The sequence below is a fragment of the Ranitomeya imitator genome, chromosome 2, assembly GCF_032444005.1.
Source record: "Ranitomeya imitator isolate aRanImi1 chromosome 2, aRanImi1.pri, whole genome shotgun sequence".
NCBI lineage: Eukaryota > Metazoa > Chordata > Amphibia > Anura > Dendrobatidae > Ranitomeya > Ranitomeya imitator.
Window position 1 is genome coordinate 775,198,913 of NC_091283.1, and position 20,662 is coordinate 775,219,574.

The 20,662-nt window shown below is 45.5% G+C and overlaps 1 protein-coding gene across 2 annotated transcripts in view; it reads right to left on the reverse strand.

Moving 5' to 3' along the window:
* Nucleotides 1-8,948, reverse strand: part of PAPSS2 (3'-phosphoadenosine 5'-phosphosulfate synthase 2) — a 94,178-nt gene extending 85,230 nt beyond the window's left edge. For both annotated transcript variants that reach the window (XM_069753524.1, XM_069753523.1), the window contains exon 1: nucleotides 8,799-8,948. In XM_069753524.1, the coding sequence (XP_069609625.1) occupies nucleotides 8,799-8,810 (12 nt within the window). In that variant the 5' untranslated portion in view covers nucleotides 8,811-8,948. The remainder of the gene's footprint in view (nucleotides 1-8,798) is intronic.
* Between the last annotated feature and the right edge of the window lie 11,714 nt (nucleotides 8,949-20,662).

Genomic DNA, 20,662 nt, shown 5'->3' on the forward strand with positions numbered 1-20,662 from the left:
TATGATGTGACAAAGAGTCTTTATATGAAACGGTGTCAATTACTTTCCAACTTCTCTGAGAGACCCACCTAGACTGAATGCTCTCGTTTACACAGCGTCGTGCTGACATTAATATGTCCACAACGGGGTATTTCACTGCCTGAGAGCCGATGACGGACGTATAAAGATCCAAGTATAGCAGCATTCAGTGGACCATGTAGGAGTTCTGTGATTACAACTTGTCTCCAGATTTCTATTAATTACAGTAATTGTGAGGAGATTCCCAAACTGGGTTCATTCCGACTAATGTCAGTCATCCAGATCACACGGTGGATGAAATCATGAAACATTTCCACATTCACTGCAGGGACCACATTTTGGTAATGCTTTTGTGCTGTGATAATCTGAGGCCTTACCATAAAGATAGCCCTGTAGAGAATCCATGACTATCTATGAGTCCTCGTCAGTACTCTGTAGCAATCGGACCAGTCAATATAAACTTCCTCAGACAGCCCTGGAATGCTGGCAACCTGGGCTTCTGTTGTGATCACTAGGCCCACAAGTCAAAGAGGTTCTTGATGAATTAAAGAAGTTCTCTCAGGTCTGGCTGACAAAATACTTAAGGGGTATTCCCATCTACAAGATCCTATCCCAATATGTAGTATAAATATTAACAAATAACATTAGAAATGTAGTATAGTTCTCCTGAAAACCTATGTTGCTTACCCCATGTGCAGGGCATTGCAGTAGCTTAGGTATCCATGGTTATGACTACCACTCATACAGTGACAGTTAGTTTAGTTGCTAGTGACCATGGACACCTAAGCTACTGCAATGCCCTGCACATTGGGTAAATGACATACGTTATCAGAAGAACTATACTAATTTTCTAATTGATGCTATTTGCTAATAGTATAATTATTATTACTACACCTACTACATGTTAGGATAGGATCTTTGAGATGTGAATACACCATTAAAGGAAATATCCAGGACTTTGTAAAAAATAATAAAAAAAAGTGCCTAAGCGCAAACAGACAAGTAGTTGCTACCTACATGCCTGTTTTGCCCAGCACCATTTTCGCCGGCACAGACAGCTCCATAGGGGTGGAGCCGCATATTCATTACTGTAAAGGAGCGGCCCCACGTGACCGCTCATACAGTAGAAGGTGCGGCCAGGACAGGAAGCAGCGCCAGCCAGCGAGGGAGCCGGGTGAGTATTTTAAGAACAGCGGGCGGGCGCACAGGGGGTGGGAGGGGGCTTGGGACATGGATCTTTATTGTAAACACGAGAAACAAAAAAAAAAGGAATATTCATATCTTCTCTACAGCAAACGCTGCTGCAGAGAAGATATCAATGGCGGCTTCAGCACCAGTGGGGGGGAACAGCGCTTACTGTAGCGCTGTCTCCTGCACGGTACACGGACTGCACACGGACAACGTCCGTGTGCGGTACGTGTTTTACACGGACCCATTGACTTTAATGGGTCCGTGTAATCCGTGTGCTCCCACGAACACTGACATGTCTCCGTGTTTGGCACACGGAGACACGGTCCGCAAAAAATCAATGACATCTGCACAGATGCATTGATTTCAATGTGTCTACGTGTGTCAGTGGCTCCATTACGTGAGGAAACTGTCACCTCACGTACCGGAGCCACTGACGTGTGAAACCGGCCTTACACCAGATTCCGGCTGCCTAGCTTGGGAAGCCAGCTGCCAGTCAGCATGGTAGTCACACCCCTTCGAGAAGAAGCCTACCTTTTAGTGCTTAGGCACATTCTTTTTAGGGAGATATATAAATATATATATTATATACAGAATCCCAGATATCGTTTTTAAGTGAACGTTGCTCTGGGAAAGTGAAAGTCTATTTGCTCACGTCTATTGTCATGCCATCATCATGTGAAAACTTAGGTATGACGTTCAATTTATACTGCATAATTTAATAGTTTTTCTTTTTTGTGTGCAGAATATTATGGTGGTGCACACATCCTGGTATGATCTAATGTCGTTGTATGATGTATTTTTGCCATCCATATAGTATTTATGCAATGGTGGGTCATCCTCACTAATGTGAACTTTCCTGAGATCTTCTCATGGCATTACCCTACTTTTCCAGGAAACAAGTTGGATGATCAGAAAGTTGAAATGTACATGTCATGGAATTCCTTAATATGTCGACCTACACATGAATGTCTACATTCGGGTAAAGTAGTAGGAATACATTAAAATAAATCAAAGTTGAGTCACCAGCCATCATGTAAATAATATGTGAAGGCCAAGAAATGTAGGTTAAGAGTCAGGAGCCGCTGAGAACTGATGCGCTGGATATTCCCGTTCAGTGACGGCTTCTGCTGCGGCCTCTATTCCCGATGTCTACATTTAAAAGATATTGGGCCTAATTTATCAAAAATGTCTTAGGCTTTATTCACTCAACCATGTATCACATCCCGAGCATGCAGGGCCGTGGAGTCGGAGTCGTGGAGTTGGAGCCCATTTTGGTGGAGTCGGTGTCATGGAAATTGAGGAGTAGGAGTCGGAGGTTTGGCTTACCAACTCCACGGCCCCGCGACCACTGACCGTGAAGCGTGGACCCACTGAGGGCATCCTGACCCCAAATCAGCAGCCTCTCAGTTGTATATTAGACTGCCAAGTTCAAGTCTGGAGACCTGCGACCAGTCTGTTCATCACGGACCATGACACACAGATGTGTGAATCCATCCAATGAGGGAAAAAAATGTCTATGTTGCTATAATAACCGAAGTTCAGTTTTCATTTTTGGAACTGCTCTGGTAATTTGAAAGCAGAGCTACGATTAGTTGCTACGGGCAACAAAGACAGGTTCTCTTTTCGAGAGGCCCTCATAGCCTTTCTTGAACAATGATGCTTACCTCTCTACATGAAACTTGAAATATTTAGCAGTGTTAAACCTATAATATAATAAAAATATGAGCATTTTAGCGGCCTACGTGTAGTATATGACATATGGAGAGGAGACCATGTCATGGACTTTGCAGAGTTCCTGTCCCACTGAACTACACTTCACAATGATTTACACTTGGTGGCATAGTAAATATAAATTACTATACAAATTCTCATAAAGTCAGAGCATAAGGATATTTATACCATCCGCACATATAGCAATTTCCTAATACACGCTGAATACAGGCTATAGTAAATGGTAACCTGTACTCTCCTGAAGGTTAAAGGGACACTGTCACCTGAATTTGGAGGGAACAATCTTCAGCCATGGAGGCGGGGTTTTGGGGTTTTTGATTCACCCTTTCCTTACCCACTGGCTGCATGCAGGCTGCAATATTGGATTGAAGTTCATTCTCTGTCCTCCGTAGTACACACCTGCGCAAGGAAATCTTGCCTTGCGCAGGCGTATACTATGGAGGACAGAGAATGAACTTCAATCCAATATTGCAGCCAGCATGCAGCCAGCGGGTAAGGAAAGGGTGAATCAAACACCCAAAAACCCCGCCTCCATGGCTGAAGATTGTTCCCTCCAAATCCAGGTGACAGTGTCCCTTTAATGATGCTCTTCCGTGTCAATCATTTATGATTTCAAACAAGTGAGGTTTAATCGTGATAATCTGATTATTTTATTGTGTATCATGAATATCAAGAGTGTTATCTCCTATAAAGGAGACATGCGAGCGTCATAGCATAGCCCCCTGCTCTGACCACTATATGGGCGCGGACCCTGCAGGATAGTATTATGAGGAGCAAGAAAACCCTATTAATAGGACATTTAAGACAATCGCATGCTTATCAAACTATTTCAGATAGTACTTTTAACAAAGGTCTCTAGTTTTCCAGCCTTTAGCAAGCTTGTCAGTCTATACAATGTATTCAGCTATGCCCACTAAACAAACACTACTTCTAGGAAGTCTGTAAATTCCACCTAAAGTCCAAATGTGTAAAGCCCACATTACATCCCTCCAGGCAGAGAAATGTTATCATTCCTGTTCCCCATGGATTCAATGTAAATGAGGAAAAAGAACAAAAAAGACAAACAATGGGCCAGTCATAAGCTGCACTAGTCTACTAGGACACAGCTGACCACGTACAGATGATGTGTCTGCACACTATAGGTGGCCATACACATCAGAAGGTGAATGTCAACCAAATCCATTAAATAATGTGTATAGGGATGTCCCAACTCAAAATTCCTGTTTTCAACAAGCCTGGTACTATGTTCTCAGCCTATGGAAAACACATGTACATGTGGCCGATGTCGGGTGGAATAGCTGTTGGACCAGAAGGATGTTTTAAACCAACAACAAATAATGAGTGGTTTGATCATTTTGATGGGGTTGTAACCAATAGATGATACATTGCAAAATTGCTTGGGGTCCACCATTATTGAAAAACAGCAGTTCCGAGTTCCCCACTTGAATGGAGCCGTGGTCACACATGGGAGCTGCTCCATTCATGTGGAGAAGCAGTGACCAGGTAACACCACTCATCTCTGTAGGTTCTGCCAAACAGAGTGAGAAGCTCCTACAAACTTGTCAATTGAATTTTTCTCTTATCACACCTTCCACTGGCAGATCTCCTGTGTCTACAGGTTATATATTCTTTGTTTGTCTACTGTTCTTTGTTTATGTCCATGTAAGACATTTACATCTCCCTGCTTTGGCCACAAAAGGATGTAACTCGTATACATTTGTATTGGAGACATGGAGAGAGGGTAGCAGAGCAGCCAACGTATCTGTGTCCAAAGTCTCATCCTAGTGTGGCCAGACGAGAGAATTAGATATTGCCGTGAACTGTCTCCCATGAATGTCTGAGATATGAATGCCCAATAAAATGTCCACACAATAATTTGGTTCTTAAGTGTATGGGCAGTTTACAGCCTGCAATGACCACCTGCCACCTCACCACGATCGGAGCTGCTGCAAAGTACTGTCTCCTTCCCCATTACCCTGTAGACTAAGCCCACAAGCGTAGGGCCCTCTCCTTTCTGCACCAGTCTGTCATTGTTCGTTTGTTCATTGCGCATTGAATCAATGGTGCTCTAAAAATAATTAAATACCGTATACCGTAATAGACTAAATTCAGCATTTAGTTGACAGATTTGGCTTGGAATGTCAACCTTCCTGAGATCTTATCATGGCATTACCCTACTTTTTGAGGAAGCAAGTCAGATAATCAGAAAGTAGATAAGTAAATGTAATGGAATTCCTTAATATGTCGCCCTACACATGTATGTCTACATTTGGGTAACGTGAAAGGAATACAGTAACATAAACCAAAGCTGAGTCACCAGTCTTCATGAACATGATATGTCAGGTGACTATTACGCATTGACTATGTGAGTGATGAAGATAACCATGTTCTGTACTCAGCTACGTCTGGGATTCAAACCAAAGAATACGGACCTTATTCCTGTGATTGGTGCATCCCAATGACCCATAACGCAAGATCTATTCTAAGTGTAGGTGATAAACTGTAATTTTTATACATTTTTATCATTATGGTTTTTGAAGGCCCATCTTGTAACATGTGTCATAGTTGTTTGCACTACACTGTCCATGCATTTGACCACTATGAGCATTTTAAAGGGTTAAGGTGTTTCCATTGACAACTAGTGCTGCATACCAACATCCTCATCTAGCCCTATCTTATAGAAATGGTCTACAGAATTTATGAACTATGAAAGTCAACTGTAACTGGAAATTACCAAAGAAATCAAGAAAATGAAGAAATGGCAAGCATTGAGAAATAAGTGTTTTATCAAGAATCAGTCCCAAGAAAATACTTGCTAAACTTGTCTAAATACCTGTGTAGTGTGGTGCAATGAAAATACTTACCGATCGCCGTCTTCCCTGGTTTACAGCTCAGCTCTAATCCTCTTCTCACTTATGTCACTCAAATTTTGACTCTATGGATCACCCAGGGGTTTATGTAAGAACCAGAAGTCGCTTTCGTCACAATATAAAGTTATGGAGCCTCGTTCTTACACTCCATAGACTCACATTGTAAAAGCGTCTTCCGTTTCACATATAACAGTCTATGTGATCTACTAAACATGTCTAACTATGGGTGTAGTGTAGTGCCACGAAAATACTTACCGCCGTCTTCCCTGGTTTACTTCCGATTCACACAACACTCTGTGATCTGGAAAGTTGGTATTTCAATACCGTGCGTGAGAAGAGGATTGGAGAAGCACTTGAAACTGGGAAAGACTGCGTTGGTTATCGACTAGGATGAAAAATGGACGTCTCCATTTTTTGGGGGGCGGATTGAATGTCTTAAAAAAAACACCAACACAAAAAAATGGAGACGTGCGAAAATGATGTGTGAACAGCCCTACAGACTATGATGGATAGGTCTTCTTGATGTGAAAACCACAAATAGAAGAGGAATAAAAATATCAGATGTGAGAAACAAGCCCAAGGCCGGATTAACACATCCAGTTTTCCAATACATAGACCCGTAGGGGGTCTGCGCATCCAAATGAGTATGTGTTCAATCCAAGCAACAAAAAAAAAAAACACAGATGGAACTTGTGGGAGCAAATCAGAAAGGGGCCTGAGGTCAAATTCACACATACAGTTTCCAATGCAGGACCTGATGTGGGACCTCCGACCTGAACTTACATCCTTTTATGTGTATATGAGGCTCTAAGTTCAGGTTTGGAAGTCCATGGTCAGCTCAGGCATTGCAGTGAGTATATAGGTCAGTCCGGGCATCGCAGTAATCGCATAGCATTATTATAGCGCCATTTATTCCATGGCGCTTTACATGTGAGGAGGGGTATACATAATAAAACAAGTACAATAATCTTGAAAAATACAAGTCACAACTGGTACAGGAGGAGAGAGGACCCTGCCCGCGAGGGCTCACAATCTACAAGGGATGGGTGAGGATACAGTAGGTGAGGGATATAGGTATAGGTCAGTATAGGTATATAGGTCAGTCCGGGCATTGCAGTGAGTATACAGATCAGCGCAGGCATTGCAGTGAGTATATAGGTCAGTCCGGGCATTGCAGTGAGTATACAGGTCAGCTCAGGCATTGCAGTGAGTATATAGGTCAGACTGGGCATTACAGTGAGTATATACGTCAGTCCAGGCATTGCAGAGAGTATATAGGTCAGTCCGGGAATTGCAGTGAGTATATAGGTCAGTCCAGGCATTGCAGTGAGTATATAGGTCAGTCCGGGAATTGCAGTGAGTATATAGGTCAGTCCAGGCATTGCAGTGAGTATATAGGTCAATCCGGGCATTGCAGTGAGTATATAGGTAAGTCCGGGCATCGCAGTAAGTATACAGGTCAGCTCAGGCATTTCAGTGAGTATATAGGTCAGTCCGGGCATTGCAGTGAGTATACAGATCAGCGCAGGCATTGCAGTGAGTATATAGGTCAGTCCAGGCATCGCAGTAAGTATACAGATCAGCGCAGGCATTGCAGTGAGTATATAGGTCAGCTCAGGCATTGCAGTGAGTATATAGGTCAGACTGGGCATTACAGTGAGTATATACGTCAGTCCAGGCATTGCAGAGAGTATATAGGTCAGTCCGGGAATTGCAGTGAGTATATAGGTCAGTCCAGGCATTGCAGTGAGTATATAGGTCAGTCCGGGAATTGCAGTGAGTATATAGGTCAGTCCAGGCATCGCAGTGAGTATATACATCAGTCCAGGCATTGCAGTGAGTATATGGGTCAGCCCAGGCATTCCAGTGAGTATATACATCAGTCCAGGCATCACAGTGAGTATATGGGTAAGCCGAGGCATTGCAGTGAGTATATGGGTCAGCCCAGGCATTGCAGTGAGTATATACGTCAGCCCAGGCATCACAGTGAGTATATGGGTCAGCCCAGGCATTGCAGTAAGTATATGGGTCAGCCCAGGCATTGCAGTGAGTATATGGGTCAGCCCAGGCATTGCAGTGAGTATATACGTCAGCCCAGGCATCGCAGTGAGTATATACGTCAGTCCAGGCATCGCAGTGAGTATATACATCAGTCCAGGCATTGCAGTGAGTATATGGTCAGCCCAGGCATTGCAGTGAGTATATGGATCAGCCCAGGCATTGCAGTGAGTATATACGTCAGCCCAGGCATTGCAGTGAGTATATACGTCAGCCCAGGCATCGCAGTGAGTATATACGTCAGTCCAGGCATCGCAGTGAGTATATAGACCTTAAAATACACCCGTCTGACCCCACACTTACAGAAGACTACAATAATGACAGTCCATGAAATATTTGCAAATAATGAATTACCCTAACAGTTTCCCATGTTGCCCTCTCAGCACCCTTCAGACTTTTCTTTCTGTGTTAAATGATCTACAGTAAACATAATCGTCCCTTGTATTTTATCACTACATATGTTTTTTTTGGCCGGACATGTAAGATCCAGCAGAGATGATCACCCAGCTTTCCGAGAAGCCTGAATGAATGGCAAATCATTTGAATTAGGTGATAAATGGCACAAGTGATGCAGCTCATATATATGGTGGTCACCCATCTTTCCTAAAAATGATCACGAAGCAAAAACTGACCTAACACTGAAGGAAGACAGAATCAAAATATTTACAGCAGAAAAAATCAACTGCTGCTGCAGAACATCTTAAAAGACCCAATCTGTCAATCATTACTTAGCAGCCTACTTTCAGATTTAAAGACACAGTACTCCGGAGCAGGGGAGTGAGTGGCACAGCCCCAGTGTACCAGAGAAGAAGTCCTGACTCCTGATCACAAGACCCAGCGCTGGATCGTGCGGGCAGCACAGGAGTCAGGAGGAGCTGTGGAGTCAGGAGGAGCTGGGCATCCACAACTACAGCTGGCAAAGTTTCCTACCGGTTTGGACATGATGGCAGGAGCTGGGCTGGTGAGACTTCTGGAGAGGAAGGAGCCAGGAGCGGAGCCTCAGGAGGACAGTGGCTCCAGCAGCGGAGCAAGGAGGTATAAAAGGAGAGGGAGACACGTAGCAAAGTCCCTGGACCAACCTTTCGCCTCCTCACTCCCCGCCCCTGGTTAACCATTGAGGGGCAGGCTGACTGGAGGCACTGACAGGGTAGCAGCAGGCACCAGGCTGGGAGGAGCTGTCCTTCTGGGGCCTCCTCCTTACTCTGCCTTCCTCCTCTGCAGCCCGACAATGTGAGGGACTCATACAAGTCACCGTGGGTAAAGTTCACCCTCGTGTTATCAGGAGGATGAGCCCCACTGAGGAGAACAGGGTTCACCCCACTACCTGCTCTTTAGCCTCCTCCCCAGGGCTCATCAGGCTGCACTATCAGCTGCAGGTCACAAGGCTTTATCTACTCATGTCAAGTGCACAGCAAAAACACATGATAACACAAGTGATATGTAACATCAAGAAAAAAGGAATTAGAAGGAAAAGTAGCAAGAAGTGGAGAAAACCTCTGCCATGTCCTTTCATCAGGGACTGTACAGGTGGAGAACAGTCTCTTAGCGCCGCTGGACAGCTGCTCATCAATTTGATACCTCCAGGTAAAGCTGCCTCTAGCCAAGTCCCGAGGCTCTGTATTATATGGGGTAAGACAAAGAACGGAGGGCACCACTGTCAATAAACCCGGGATCAGCTCTGTAATAGATGGGGTAAGACAAAGAACGGAGGGCACCACTGTCAATAAACCCAGGATCAGCTCTGTAATATATGGGGTAAGACAAAGAACGGAGGGCACCACTCTCAATAATCCCAGGATCAGCTCTGTAATATATGGGGTAAGACAAAGAACGGAGGGCACCACTGTCAATAATCCCAGGATCAGCTCTGTAATAGATGGGGTAAGACAAAGAACGGAGGGCACCACTGTCAATAAACCCAGGATCAGCTCTGTAATATATGGGGTAAGACAAAGAACGGAGGGCACCACTCTCAATAATCCCAGGATCAGCTCTGTAATATATAGGGTAAGTTAAAGAACGGAGGTCACCACTGTCAATAATCCCAGGATCAGCTCTGTAATAGATGGGGTAAGACAAAGAACAGAGGGCACCACTGTCAATAAACCCAGGATCAGCTCTGTAATAGATGGGGTAAGACAAAGAACGGAGGGCACCACTGTCAATAAACCCAGGATCAGCTCTGTAATAGATGGGGTAAGACAAAGAACGGAGGGCACCACTGTCAATAAACCCAGGATCAGCTCTGTAATAGATGGGGTAAGACAAAGAACGGAGGGCACCACTGTCAATAAACCCAGGATCAGCTCTGTAATATATGGGGTAAGACAAAGAACGGAGGGCACCACTCTCAATAATCCCAGGATCAGCTCTGTAATATATAGGGTAAGTTAAAGAACGGAGGTCACCACTGTCAATAATCCCAGGATCAGCTCTGTAATATATGGGGTAAGACAAAGAACGGAGGGCACCACTGTCAATAATCCCAGGATCAGCTCTGTAATATATAGGGTAAGTTAAAGAACGGAGGGCACCACTGTCAATAATCCCAGGATCAGCTCTGTAATATATGGGGTAAGACAAAGAACGGAGGGCACCACTGTCAATAATCCCAGGATCAGCTCTGTAATATATGGGGTAAGACAAAGAACGGAGGGCACCACTGTCAATAATCCCAGGATCAGCTCTGTAATATATGGGGTAAGACAAAGAACGGAGGGCACCACTGTCAATAATCCCAGGATCAGCTCTGTAATATATAGGGTAAGTTAAAGAACGGAGGGCACCACTGTCAATAATCCCAGGATCAGCTCTGTAATATATAGGGTAAGACAAAAAAACGGATGGCACCACTGTCAATAAACCCAGGATCAGCTCTGTAATATATGGGGTAAGACAAAGAACGGAAGGCACCACTGTCAATAATCCCGGGATAATCTCTGTAATATATGGGGTAAGACAAAGAGAATGGAGGGCACCACTGTCAAACCCAGGATCAGCTCTGTAATAGATGGGGTAAGACAAAGAGAATGGAGGGCACCACTGTCAATAATCCCGGGATCAGCTCTGTAATAGATGGGGTAAGACAAAGAGAATGGAGGGCACCACTGTCAATAAACCCAGGATCAGCTCTGTAATATATGGGGTAAGACAAAGAGAATGGAGGGCACCACTGTCAATAAACCCAGGATCAGCTCTGTAATATATAGGATAAGACAAAGAACGGAGGGCACCACTGTCAATAAACCCGGGATCAGCTCTGTAATATATAGGGTAAGACAAAGAACGGAGGGCACCACTGTCAATAAACCCAGGATCAGCTCTGTAATATATGGGGTAAGACAAAGAACGGAGGGCACCACTCTCAATAATCCCAGGATCAGCTCTGTAATATATGGGGTAAGACAAAGAACGGAGGGCACCACTGTCAATAATCCCAGGATCAGCTCTGTAATAGATGGGGTAAGACAAAGAACGGAGGGCACCACTGTCAATAAACCCAGGATCAGCTCTGTAATATATGGGGTAAGACAAAGAACGGAGGGCACCACTCTCAATAATCCCAGGATCAGCTCTGTAATATATAGGGTAAGTTAAAGAACGGAGGTCACCACTGTCAATAATCCCAGGATCAGCTCTGTAATAGATGGGGTAAGACAAAGAACAGAGGGCACCACTGTCAATAAACCCAGGATCAGCTCTGTAATAGATGGGGTAAGACAAAGAACGGAGGGCACCACTGTCAATAAACCCAGGATCAGCTCTGTAATAGATGGGGTAAGACAAAGAACGGAGGGCACCACTGTCAATAAACCCAGGATCAGCTCTGTAATAGATGGGGTAAGACAAAGAACGGAGGGCACCACTGTCAATAAACCCAGGATCAGCTCTGTAATATATGGGGTAAGACAAAGAACGGAGGGCACCACTCTCAATAATCCCAGGATCAGCTCTGTAATATATAGGGTAAGTTAAAGAACGGAGGTCACCACTGTCAATAATCCCAGGATCAGCTCTGTAATATATGGGGTAAGACAAAGAACGGAGGGCACCACTGTCAATAATCCCAGGATCAGCTCTGTAATATATAGGGTAAGTTAAAGAACGGAGGGCACCACTGTCAATAATCCCAGGATCAGCTCTGTAATATATGGGGTAAGACAAAGAACGGAGGGCACCACTGTCAATAATCCCAGGATCAGCTCTGTAATATATGGGGTAAGACAAAGAACGGAGGGCACCACTGTCAATAATCCCAGGATCAGCTCTGTAATATATGGGGTAAGACAAAGAACGGAGGGCACCACTGTCAATAATCCCAGGATCAGCTCTGTAATATATAGGGTAAGTTAAAGAACGGAGGGCACCACTGTCAATAATCCCAGGATCAGCTCTGTAATATATAGGGTAAGACAAAAAAACGGATGGCACCACTGTCAATAAACCCAGGATCAGCTCTGTAATATATGGGGTAAGACAAAGAACGGAAGGCACCACTGTCAATAATCCCGGGATAATCTCTGTAATATATGGGGTAAGACAAAGAGAATGGAGGGCACCACTGTCAAACCCAGGATCAGCTCTGTAATAGATGGGGTAAGACAAAGAGAATGGAGGGCACCACTGTCAATAATCCCGGGATCAGCTCTGTAATAGATGGGGTAAGACAAAGAGAATGGAGGGCACCACTGTCAATAAACCCAGGATCAGCTCTGTAATATATGGGGTAAGACAAAGAGAATGGAGGGCACCACTGTCAATAAACCCAGGATCAGCTCTGTAATATATAGGATAAGACAAAGAACGGAGGGCACCACTGTCAATAAACCCGGGATCAGCTCTGTAATATATAGGGTAAGACAAAGAACGGAGGGCACCACTGTCAATAAACCCAGGATCAGCTCTGTAATATATGGGGTAAGACAAAGAACGGAGGGCACCACTGTCAATAAACCCAGGATCAGCTCTGTAATATATGGGGTAAGACAAAGAACGGAGGGCACCACTGTCAATAAACCCAGGATCAGCTCTGTAATATATAGGGTAAGACAAAGAACGGAGGGGACCACTGTCAATAAACCCAGGATCAGCTCTGTAATATATGGGGTAAGACAAAGAGAACGGAGGGCACCACTGTCAATAAACCCAGGATCAGCTCTGTAATATATGGGGTAAGACAAAGAGAACGGAGGGCACCACTGTCAATAAACCCAGGATCAGCTCTGTAATATATGGGGTAAGACAAAGAACGGAGGGCACCACTGTCAATAATCCCAGGATCAGCTCTGTGATATATAGGGTAAGTTAAAGAACGGAGGGCATCACTGTCAATAATCCCAGGATCAGCTCTGTAATATATGGGGTAAGACAAAGAACGGAGGGCACCACTGTCAATAATCCCGGGATCAGCTCTGCAATATATAGGGTAAGACAAAAAACGGAGGGCACCACTGTCAATAAACCCGGGATCAGCTCTGTAATATATGGGGTAAGACAAAGAACGGAGGGCACCACTGTCAATAATCCCGGGATCATCTCTGTAATATATGGGGTAAGACAAAGAGAATGGAGGGCACCACTGTCAATAAACCCAGGATCAGCTCTGTAATAGATGGGGTAAGACAAAGAACGGAGGGCACCACTGTCAATAATCCCGGGATCAGCTCTGTAATAGATGGGGTAAGACAAAGAGAATGGAGGGCACCACTGTCAATAAACCCAGGATCAGCTCTGTAATATATGGGGTAAGACAAAGAGAATGGAGGGCACCACTGTCAATAAACCCAGGATCAGCTCTGTAATATATGGGGTAAGACAAAGAGAATGGAGGGCACCACTGTCAATAAACCCAGGATCAGCTCTGTAATAGATGGGGTAAGACAAAGAGAATGGAGGGCACCACTGTCAATAAACCCAGGATCAGCTCTGTAATATATGGGGTAAGACAAAGAGAATGGAGGGCACCACTGTCAATAAACCCAGGATCAGCTCTGTAATATATGGGGTAAGACAAAGAGAATGGAGGGCACCACTGTCAATAAACCCAGGATCAGCTCTGTAATAGATGGGGTAAGACAAAGAGAATGGAGGGCACCACTGTCAATAAACCCAGGATCAGCTCTGTAATATATAGGGTAAGACAAAGAACGGAGGGCACCACTGTCAATAAACCTGGGATCAGCTCTGTAATATATAGGGTAAGACAAAGAACGGAGGGCACCACTGTCAATAAACCCAGGATCAGCTCTGTAATATATGGGGTAAGACAAAGAGAACGGAGGGCACCACTGTCAATAAACCCAGGATCAGCTCTGTAATATTTAGGGTAAGACAAAGAATGGAGGGCACCACTGTCAATAAACCCGGGATCAGCTCTGTAATATATGGGGTAAGACAAAGAACGGAGGGCACCACTGTCAATAAACCTGGAATCAGCTCTGTAATATATAGGGTAAGACAAAGAACGGAGGGCACCACTGTCAATAAACCCAGGATCAGCTCTGTAATATATGGGGTAAGACAAAGTACGGAGGGCACCACTGTCAATAAACCCAGGATCAGCTCTGTAATATATGGGGTAAGACAAAGAGAACGGAGGGCACCACTGTCAATAAACCCAGGATCAGCTCTGTAATATTTAGGGTAAGACAAAGAATGGAGGGCACCACTGTCAATAAACCCGGGATCAGCTCTGTAATATATGGGGTAAGACAAAGAACGGAGGGCACCACTGTCAATAAACCTGGGATCAGCTCTGTAATATATAGTGTAAGACAAAGAACGGAGGGCACCACTGTCAATAAATCCGGGATCAGCTCTGTAATATATGGGGTAAGACAAAGAATGGAGGGCACCACTGTCAATAAACCCGGGATCAGCTCTGTAATATATGGGGTAAGCAGAGGCGTAGCTAGGGTTTCGGTCCAGGGGGGCGAAGCTGAGTGGGCCCCTAACCAGGTAACCTTGATTACAACTCGATGACGCCCCCTAATAGTGGAGAACCTCAGCAGATGACCGCGCTATTACTGAAGATAATCTCTATATAACGACCAACATGGATATTACCGCCATATGGTCAGTGGTAGATACCAGTCCTACAGAACATATAAGAGATCACAGCACACTTATAGATAATGACTTACTATTGACGTTCTTTATAATGGAACCGTCACTTTTCCCGTCTTTTCCATCTGGCCCAGACCGACATGACAACTTCTTCCAGCTACAACTCGTCTGCAGAGAAAACAACAAAGACACATTTCACTTCTCACATTCCAGCCATCACCATCTATTCCCAACTTGCACAAACCCCTCATCCTGCTGATACCCCAATACTGAGCCGCTGCTGCCGTATGTGTCCCTATTACTACACCTCATACCACAATACTGAGCCGCTGCTGCCGTATGTGACCCTATTACTACACCTCATACCACAATACTGAGCCGCTGCTGCCGTATGTGACCCTATTACTACACCTCATACCCCAATACTGAGCCACTGCTGCCGTATGTGTCCCTATTACTACACCTCATACCACAATACTGAGCCGCTGCTGCCGTATGTGACCCTATTACTGCACCTGATACCCCAATACTGAGCCACTGCTGCCGTATGTGTCCCTATTACTGCACCTGATACCCCAATACTGAGCCACTGCTGCCGTATGTGTCTCTATTACTACACCTCATATCCCAATACTGAGCCGCTGCTGCCGTATGTGTCTCTATTACTACACCTGATACCCCAATACTGAGCCACTGCTGCCATATGTGTCTCTATTACTACACCTGCTACCCCAATACTGAGCCGCTGCTGCCGTATGTGTCCCTATTACTGCACCTGATACCCCAATACTGAGCCGCTGCTGCCGTATGTGTCTCTATTACTACACCTGCTACCCCAATACTGAGCCGCTGCTGCCGTATGTGTCTCTATTACTACACCTGCTACCCCAATACTGAGCCGCTGCTGCCGTATGTGTCCCTATTACTGCACCTGATACCCCAATACTGAGCCGCTGCTGCCGTATGTGTCTCTATTACTGCACCTGATACCCCAATACTGAGCCGCTGCTGCCGTATGTGTCTCTATTACTACACCTGCTACCCCAATACTGAGCCGCTGCTGCCGTATGTGTCTCTATTACTACACCTGCTACCCCAATACTGAGCCGCTGCTGCCGTATGTGTCCCTATTACTACACCTGCTACCCCAATACTGAGCCGCTGCTGCCGTATGTGTCTCTATTACTGCACCTGATACCCTGATATTGAGCCGCTGCTGCCGTATGTGTCCCTCTGCACCTGATACCCCAATACAGAGCCGCTGCTGCCGTATGTGTTTCTATTACTGCACCTGATACCCCAATACTGAGCCGCTGCTGCCGTATGTGTCTCTATTACTGCACCTGATACCCCAATACTGAGCCGCTGCTGCCGTATGTGTCCCTATCACTGCCCCTGATACCCCAATACTGAGCCGCTGCTGCTGTATGTGTCCCCATTACGGCACCTGATACCCTGATACTGAGCCGCTGCTGCCGTATGTGTCCCTATTACTGCTCCTGATACCCAAATACTGAGCTGCTGCCGTATGTGTCCCTCTGCACCTAATACCCCAATACAGAGCCGCTCCGCTGCTGCCGTATGTGTCCCTATTACTGCACCTGATACCCCAATACTGAGCCTCTGCTGCCGTATGTGACCCTATTACTGCACCTACTCTGTGGTTCTCTGTACCCTCTAAATTCTAAAGCACCCCTCTATAATATAGTAATGCCGGGTGCAAGTGCCCTAGAAAACAGAGCCCACATTTTGCCCCCTAGAAAGTAATAATGCCCTCTGTGTGCCCCTTTGATAGTCACAGTAACCTGAGTTCCCCTATTACAATAAGTGCCCACTTTAAATTTAATAATTTCCCGAGTCTCCCCCCCGTTCAGCTCCCCTATACACAGTATAATGCCCCCTAATGGTATAATACCACCCACACAGTATACTGACACCTTAGTAGCCTTCAAACTGTTTGATGGCTCCAACACTGTAATCCCCACACTGTATGATGGCCCCATAGATAACCGCCATATAGTAAATGTGCCAGATAGTCCTCAATATAGCACAAGGCAGCACCCCTATAGGCAGACCCTGTAGTTTAAAGCACCCCCCATAGGCAGACCCTGTATTATAAGGCAGCACCACCCCATAGGCAGATCCTGTAGAATAAGGCAGCAGTCCCCCCATATAGGCAGATCCTGTATATGAGGCAGAACTCCCCCCCTATAGGCAGATCCTGTATATAAGGCAGCACTCCCCCCATAGGCAGATACTGTATATAAGGCAGCACTCCCCTCCTATAGGCAGATACTGTATATAAGGCAGCACTCCCTCCCCTTAAGGCAGATACTGTATATAAGGCAGCACTCCCTCCCCCATAGGCAGATGCTGTATATAATGCAGCACTCCCCCCTATAGGCAGATACTGTATATGAGGCAGTACTCCCCTTTATAGGCAGATACTGTATATGAGGCAGCACTCCCCCCTATAGGCAGATACTGTATATGAGGCAGCACTCCCCCCTATAGGCAGATACTGTATATGAGGCAGCACTCCCTCCCCTATAGGCAGATCCTGTATATGAGGCAGCACTCCCCCCCCCATAGGCAGATACTGTATATGAGGCAGCACTCCCCCCTATAGGCAGATCCTGTATATGAGGCAGCACTCCCCCCTATAGGCAGATCCTGTATATAAGGCAGCACTCCCCCCCTATAGGCAGATACTGTATATGAGGCAGCACTCCCCCCCTATAGGCAGATCCTGTATATGAGGCAGCACTCCCTCCCCTATAGGCAGATACTGTATATGAGGCAGCACTCCCCCCCTATAGGCAGATCCTGTATATGAGGCAGCACTCCCCCCCTATAGGCAGATCCTGTATATGAGGCAGCACTCCCCCCCTATAGGCAGATCCTGTATATGAGGCAGCACTCTCCCCCTATAGGCAGATACTGTATATGAGGCAGCACTCCCCCCATAGGCAGATACTGTATATAAGGCAGCACTCCCCCCCATAGGCAGATCCTGTATATGAGGCAGCACTCCCCCCTATAAGCAGATCCTGTATATGAGGCAGCACTCCCCCCCTATAGGCAGATACTGTATATGAGGAAGCACTCCCCCCATAGGCAGATACTGTATATGAGGCAGCACTCCCCCCTATAAGCAGATCCTGTATATGAGGCAGCACTCCCCCCCTATAGACAGATACTATATGTGAGGCAGCACTCCCCCCTATAGGCAGATACTGTATATGAGGCAGCACTCCCCCCTATAGGCAGATACTGTTGAATAAGGCAGCCCACATAAAAACACAGCAAATAAATACTCACCTCTCTTCCTCCTTGTTCCAGCGGTGCTTCCTGCTCCTGCTCTTCTGACAGCGGGCGCTGGGCGGTGACGTCATCGTGCCCGCTGTCAGACGGTGTGGGGGATGATGGGAGGAGCGCAGCGCTCCTTCCCTTATCACTGCGGTGAGCTGTATCGGCTAGATGCGGATACAGCTCACCATGCGATGACAGGCGGGGGGCCCACTGCTGGCACCCGGAGGGCACCACTGTCAATAATCCCAAGATCAGCTCTGTAATATATGGGGTAAGACAAAGAACAGAGGGCACCACTGTCAATAATCCCAGGATCAGCTCTGTAATGTATGGGGTAAGACAAAGAACGGAGGGCACCACTGTCAATAAACCCAGGATCAGCTCTGTAATATATGGGGTAAGACAAAGAACGGAGGGCACCACTGTCAATAAACCCGGGATCAGCTCTGTAATATATGGGGTAAGACAAAGAACGGAGGGCACCACTGTCAATAATCCCAGGATCAGCTCTGTAATATATGGGGTAAGACAAAGAACGGAGGGCACCACTGTCAATAAACCCAGGATCAGCTCTGTAATATATGGGGTAAGACAAAGAACGGAGGGCACCACTGTCAATAAACCCGGGATCAGCTCTGTAATATATAGGGTAAGACAAAGAACGGAGGGCACCACTGTCAATAATCCCAGGATCAGCTCTGTAATATATAGGATAAGACAAAGAACGGAGGGCACCACTGTCAATAATCCCAGGATCAGCTCTGTAATATATGGGGTAAGACAAAGAACGGAGGGCACCACTGTCAATAAACCCAGGATCAGCTCTGTAATATATGGGGTAAGACAAAGAACGGAGGGCACCACTGTCAATAAACCCGGGATCAGCTCTGTAATATATAGGGTAAGACAAAGAACGGAGGGCACCACTGTCAATAAACCTGGGATCAGCTCTGTAATATATGGGGTAAGACAAAGAACGGAGGGCACCACTGTCAATAATCCCAGGATCAGCTCTGTAATATATGGGGTGAGACAAAGAGCGGAGGGCACCACTGTCAATAATCCCAGGATCAGCTCTGTAATATATGGGGTAAGACAAAGAACGGAGGGCACCACTGTCAATAAACCTGGGATCAGCTCTGTAATATATGGGGTAAGACAAAGAACGGAGGGCACCACTGTCAATAATCCCAGGATCAGCTCTGTAATATATGGGGTGAGACAAAGAGCGGAGGGCACCACTGTCAATAATCCCAGGATCAGCTCTGTAATATATGGGGTGAGACAAAGAGCGGAGGGCACCACTGTCAATAAACCCAGGATCAGCTCTGTAATATATGGGGTAAGACAAAGAACGGAGGGCACCACTGTCAATAATCCCAGGATCAGCTCTGTAGTATATGAGGTAAGACATAGAGAACCTTAGTGCCAACATATAGGCAGACCAAGGTGCAAAATCAAATAACCATACATAAACATAATATGTTTAATACAGCTGTAACCACTGTAAGACAATAGTTACCATGTGAATGTGCCCAGGGACGCCCACAGGACACTGGACTCTCATACTGACACTGAGGCCAAATAGGCCATTATCTATCTCCATAGCATTTACTGTGATCTAAAAACGTAAGCAAAAATGCTACAAAAAACAACAAATCCACAATGATTTTCAGACCTGCGTTTTTCATAATGATTTTTACAGACTTCATTGGAGTCAATGCGTGAAAGAATTGACATGTCGCAGATTTGCACCAAATCTGCAAGTCACGAAGAAGCAACATGTGCATGAGGCTTTAAGATTGTCATTCACTTTACCGTCATCAGGATTGTGACAAATCCGCGCAGCAAAAGTGCAATGTGTGCACAGAGCCTAATACTGACAGCTTGCTGCGGCTGTATCCTTGTGGAATCCACTCCAAATGTAACACAGTCATGTCAGGAGGCTTAAACAGCGTTGTGGAAAAAGCGAAAATGCTATTAACTGCTGCTGTCAGTCTCTGACAACAATATTTACAAGGCGCCAGAACTACACAGTTTTTCAGCAGCTGCAACACTGCAAAAAAAATTGCAATAAGAGCCAATGAAAACATTGAAAATACCTAAAATACCTAAAATGGCATCAATAAAAATGTAATTCCAAAGCGCAAAACATAAGCCAGCACACAGCCCCATTGACCACATTTTCAAAACATTAAAAGATGTCGATAAATGGCAACACATGCAAATTTTATTTTTCATTTATTTATATTTTACAAATTTCTGAATTATATTTTTTAATTTACATAAAAATATGCATGTTTAGGATCTCTGTACTGATCTGGGGAGAATCATATTGCCAGGTCATTTGACGCTTGAATTTTTTTTTCCTTCTTTCCAGTACATCACCTGATAAAATTAATTGTGCGATTCAAAAT